Source organism: Montipora capricornis, chromosome 14 (genome assembly GCF_036669925.1).
Source record: "Montipora capricornis isolate CH-2021 chromosome 14, ASM3666992v2, whole genome shotgun sequence".
In the NCBI taxonomy this organism is placed as follows: domain Eukaryota; kingdom Metazoa; phylum Cnidaria; class Anthozoa; order Scleractinia; family Acroporidae; genus Montipora; species Montipora capricornis.
The window spans coordinates 34,033,286-34,038,285 of record NC_090896.1 but is presented as its reverse complement, the minus strand read 5'-3'; the positions used below and the strand labels follow the sequence as shown (position 1 = coordinate 34,038,285).

General features: G+C 40.2%; 1 protein-coding gene across 1 annotated transcript; it reads left to right on the top strand.

The window, feature by feature from the left end:
* The first annotated feature begins 1,135 nt into the window (after positions 1 to 1,135).
* LOC138031904 (neurochondrin-like) lies at positions 1,136 to 2,446 on the top strand. Its single transcript, XM_068879514.1, is given in 3 exon segments — positions 1,136 to 1,754; positions 1,757 to 2,300; positions 2,302 to 2,446. Coding segments are annotated over 3 exon segments (1,308 nt in total).
* Positions 2,447 to 5,000: the final 2,554 nt, after the last annotated feature.

Genomic DNA, 5,000 nt, shown 5'->3' with positions numbered 1-5,000 from the left:
CGACGGACCTCTTCTGAAAACGTCAAGCTCCCGTTTTCAGTTAAACGCTCCTTTTTTACAAAACACCGGGATCTACACGGAATTTTCGAAAACGCCGCCATTTTCATAAGAATTGTTGTGGTACTTAGGCCGCACGCAATCGATCGCGCCATGACAGCTTGCACATGCGCAGACGTTATTCAGCCCTGTTGTGTATACTAGGCTCTATAAATTTCTGCGAAACATTTCGACGAATATCTGAAGTTCGGGGAAACGCACAGGCCTAAAACTTGGAGAAGAGTCTTCTTCATTTATCTTCTACAACATCACGACTTCTTGACTTTTTCCACTGGATGGTTTTCGATTTATTTTTTTATTGCGTGACAGTGAAACGATCTATACGCAGACGGCAGCCGGAAGAGAACATTTCGCGTGCCAACACAGTGGTGTCTCCCAGATTTTTATACTAATCATCTCTAATGGAGAAAATACTTCGGGAAGTGGTCAAAACAAGTTTACTCGACGAGGACCCACCTTGTTTTTAAGGGGAGGGGTGGTATACAAGACACTACCTACCTGATGAACCTCATGAAAAATTATTGACCTGAATGCTGGAAATGAGGCATTAATAGTCTGTCTGCATGAGGCTTGCATTGATAGGAAGTCAGCATAGCGAGGTTTGAATCTTCTCGTCAGTGCTTACTCTTGATAGGGAGGGGGTTATACAACCAAGAGATCATCTTTTAAAGTGGGAGGGATGGGGTTCAAAAAGATACCACCGTCTTTTTCGATGTATGGTGGGTCCTGTCCGTGTACAATTGTTTTGACTATTTCCCTAATAGCAATTCTCTATTTTCGAATTCCCCATAATACACTTTGTTTGCCCCCCAAATTTTGCATAAACGCTCTTGGGGACTCTGCATATTCCCAAGAGCATTTGAAAACAATGGTTTATGCAAAATTTGGGGGGCAAACAAAGTGTATTATGGGGAATTCGAAAATTGAGAATGAGTAGCAAAGCAAGTATTTCACTTCCGGTTGCCGTTCGCCTCTCAAAAACGCGTGGTCTCACCCAGTGCACCATGTGATTGGCTAATGCAACCAGCTGAGGACGCTAGAATTTCAGCTGATCTGTTCATTCCTTCGTTGCGATATCATGGAGAGGAAAGCAAGCCATAGCGTCATTGAAAGTGACTCAAATTTGTCGCTTCAGAAGTGTATTTTAGCCATCAATTCGGCTAGAAATGACAGCGAACGATTCGCAGCGCTGCTTCTGGTTACAAAAATTGTCAACTCAAACTCTGTGGAGAGTTTTGGTCGCCGAAGACTTTTCGAAGCGATTGGTTTCAATTTCATCAACCGGTTGCTGCGTTCGAGAAGACTACCCACGGAATGTCCCCATGACGTTTACCGTTCGTTAGCTTTTGCTATTCTCGCTTGTTTTGCGACAGATGAAGAATTTCTCCTCCATCCGGACATGATTTCGAAGATTCCATTGATCTTGAAGGCCGTAGCGAACAAGGAGAAAAGCGAAAGCGATTCTATCACGGCTGATTGCTACCAAATACTTATTTCTCTGGCTTCTTCGTCGACAGGATGCCGCTATCTTTCCGACAAAGAGACATTTTCAACCATTTGTCACATGGCAAGGGATATGAAATGTGCGCATTCGAAGAAAGCGTTTGATATTGTTGTTTGCATGGTGAACAATGGAATACATGGTGCTCGCTTGTGGGAAGAAGATAGAGAGATACTCCTTGACCTCTTAGAGACTTTGAGCAGCGTTTTAAAGAAGCAGAAGACAAGTCAAAATTCGAATTTTGCAATGATGTCGTTCTTTTTTTGGCCAGTGTGGAGAAATCCTCGTTCGTGGAGACTGAAAGATTACAATGGGTGGATAACATATGCATTGGCGTGGCAGAAGTATTGCGCTCAAAAGTTTCTTCCCACGAAAGAGATCCGGCCATCGTTTTGGTTTCTCTGCTGATTGAACTTGTGGGGATGAACTTAATTATTGGGCGTATTCAACATGGATCGCCGGATCTGTTGATTTTAAGCACAACTATCGCTTGTATTGAGATAAGGATGATATTGGATGGGAGCACTTTAAACAATATCGTTCCAAGAAGAGCTGTTTTGGTCAGTTGTTACAGAATCCTAGAGGAAGCAATTAATTTTGTTGTTGTAAACAGTGAAGCGTTCAACTCCTCAATTGAAAGTCCTTTGCCGAAGACTTTAAGTGGTAAACTCCCAAAAGTTTATTCACTGGCCACTGAGGCAATGGCCTCCATCATCCACTTCCTCCAAAGTGTTGCCGACAATCAAGGAAGCTGATCTCCAACGAAGCCAGCTGGTTTCAGCCTCAGTGCGGGTCTTATGTGCCTGGATGGCGGAGGAAACTTCTGCACTTCAAGACGGAATCTCCAAACTGCTACCGTTTCTGCTTAAGTTGGCCAAGGATCTTTGAACATCCCCTCTGGTACTGTGATATTTTCTGTTTTCCAATCTTATTAGGCTTTCCTATTTAATTAAAGGTTAAAAAATCAACATCTGTTGGCACTGGAGTAGGGCTGGCGCATTGCTAAGTGCACCCGCCTTCCACTTTTGTGGCTTGGGACTGATTCCTGGTAGGGTCTCCATTCTGATCCAAGAGAGTTTTTCCTGGGGAACTCTTAATTGTTTTCTCCTCTCCTCCAAAAACAACATTAATTTGGCTTCTTCTGATTTCAGTTGATTTGTAGTCTCCCCAATTAGTACAGCACTCTTGCTCGGATAAATATCCTTGAGACTTAAATAAAGTAAATATGATTACTAATATTCATATTATTATTGACACTTTTTGATATCGCGGTTTTACATGATCAATAGCTAACGAGACTAGCTCTAGGCTATGCTATATAATTTGCAAATATGAATGTTCGGTTAGATTATTCCTTTCAACGTTCTGTTCAGTTCCTTCTCTCTCTTATAGTATAAACTTCTTAACTACTGTATTTACTCGTGTATAAGTTGACCCCCCATTTTGATGGAAAAAAAACGCAATTTCTTAATTTCTTTGTCAAATGTTCATGGGACACTAATCTTGTATTCTTCGATTTCTGGAAATGTGGATACACAAAAAAATCAGGGCCTCAAGCGCTTAATATTTTGTTGCTCAGCAGCTGTATGCGGGCATTTTGTCCTTGAGTTTCGAAAAAGTTCTCTGAAAATCGAACATGTAAACCTCAAACTCACCAGTTTCGTTGTTCAAGGATAAAGGGCTTTAGAGGATAAGCACAATGCAGCATCACAGAAGCAGGAGTCAATCTTTGAAAATAACTGTACGAACGATGCGAAAATGTGCAAGGTTTAATTGGTCCTTGACTTACAATGTGTGGTTCCAGAAAATATCCATACCCCCCCACGGAGGGTTTTTTCCAGTTTGTCCCCCCACCCCACTGGATTTTCCGTTCCAGAGGGGTTAACGTTACTCCGCCCCCCCCCAGCAATTTCCATGATTTTTGCACTTGGACCCCCATACCCCTTGGAAAAAGGAGACTGTAATAAGAGCTGTAATAAAAATTTCATTCTCTCAAAAACGACCGTGGAAATTCTAGACGTATTCACAGATGCTTTGAAATGTTGAAACTAACAACTGAGCTTATTTAACCCTTTAATGTCCTGGCAACTAGCTGACCTTTTCTCTGTTCAATTAAAAGAAGTAAATTCATGTAAAAATCAAAAAAAGAACTGAAAGTTGGCGCCATTTTAAGTCTATTGTATACGTTTTGTAACCCAGTCGAAGTTTAAATTTATGCGTAGTAAAAACAACATATCAAATTATGTTGCACACACAGGAAACTATTTATTGCAGAGTTATTTTTGCTGTCACAGCAAAACTCGGGAAAATACCTCAGTGCTAATGTCCATGATATTTTTTTATGTTGCGGGTGTAATTTTTATCCACTTAGTATAATTTGTGAACCATACTGTTTACATTATTTTTCGTGTGTGTTGCTGTGAACTGACTTCGCTTATCAGTGGGAATCATGAGCCGTCACGCAACATGTTTTTTTCAACAGCTGTTTATCAAAGGTCGCTTAAATTTTTGTCATTCACCAAGAACACTTCAATAAAGTTATGTGCTTTGTCTCTGTAGTTTGTAAATGACAGTACATTTTTTATTCCCTAGGATTTTTCAACTAGTGTCACATTTCATGTGTGAAACGTACTTTTCAAGTTCAATCCGTAACTAAACAACAAAATGAAACCTTTGCCGTCTCTCATCGCCGTCGACGGCTTCAAATACGGCAGGACAAAATTATGGTACTGAAATTATCGACTTTGCTAACATTTACAAACTCATAACTACACGGATAATGATGAAACTATTTTCATAACCTGGTTATCGAAGGTTTGAAATTCGCAGAAATTTTGTACTGAACAGGAATAACATGAGTATAATCAATGATCTCAATCAACTGACTGCACAAATAATGCCATCTGAAAAAGCAACAGATGCGTTTAAGCTAAAAACAGCTTTAAAGATCTTTAAAAGTCAGCCTTTTTTTTTTTTTTACTTCACGTCGAACATGCTGCTCAGGAGAGTTTCTCAGTGCTATCTGTGTCGTCTGGCGGCGGAATAATAGTGGAAAATATATGAGAAGGAATCTTACGTTTATTTCAACGAATTGAATTTCCAGTTTTCTTGGTTACCTTGAAGAATCAATTGGAAAAGTACGTAAGTGTTTATGCGATCGCATTTCAAACCTCTGGAAAAAAAAGCTCTTAGTACCCCCTCCCCTTCGGACAATTTGCCTCTTTCAGACCCCTCTACCCCTCGGATTTCCGTAACCCTCCGTAGGAGGAGTATGGATATTTTCTGGAACCACACAATTTCTCAAATGACAAACAAAACAAAACAAAACTCATAAACAAAACAATACGAAGTTTGCAAAAGCATTTAAATCTGCCAGATTTGTATAAAGAATTAAAAAAACAATCATTACCAACCAGCATTTTCACGCTAACACGACTGACGA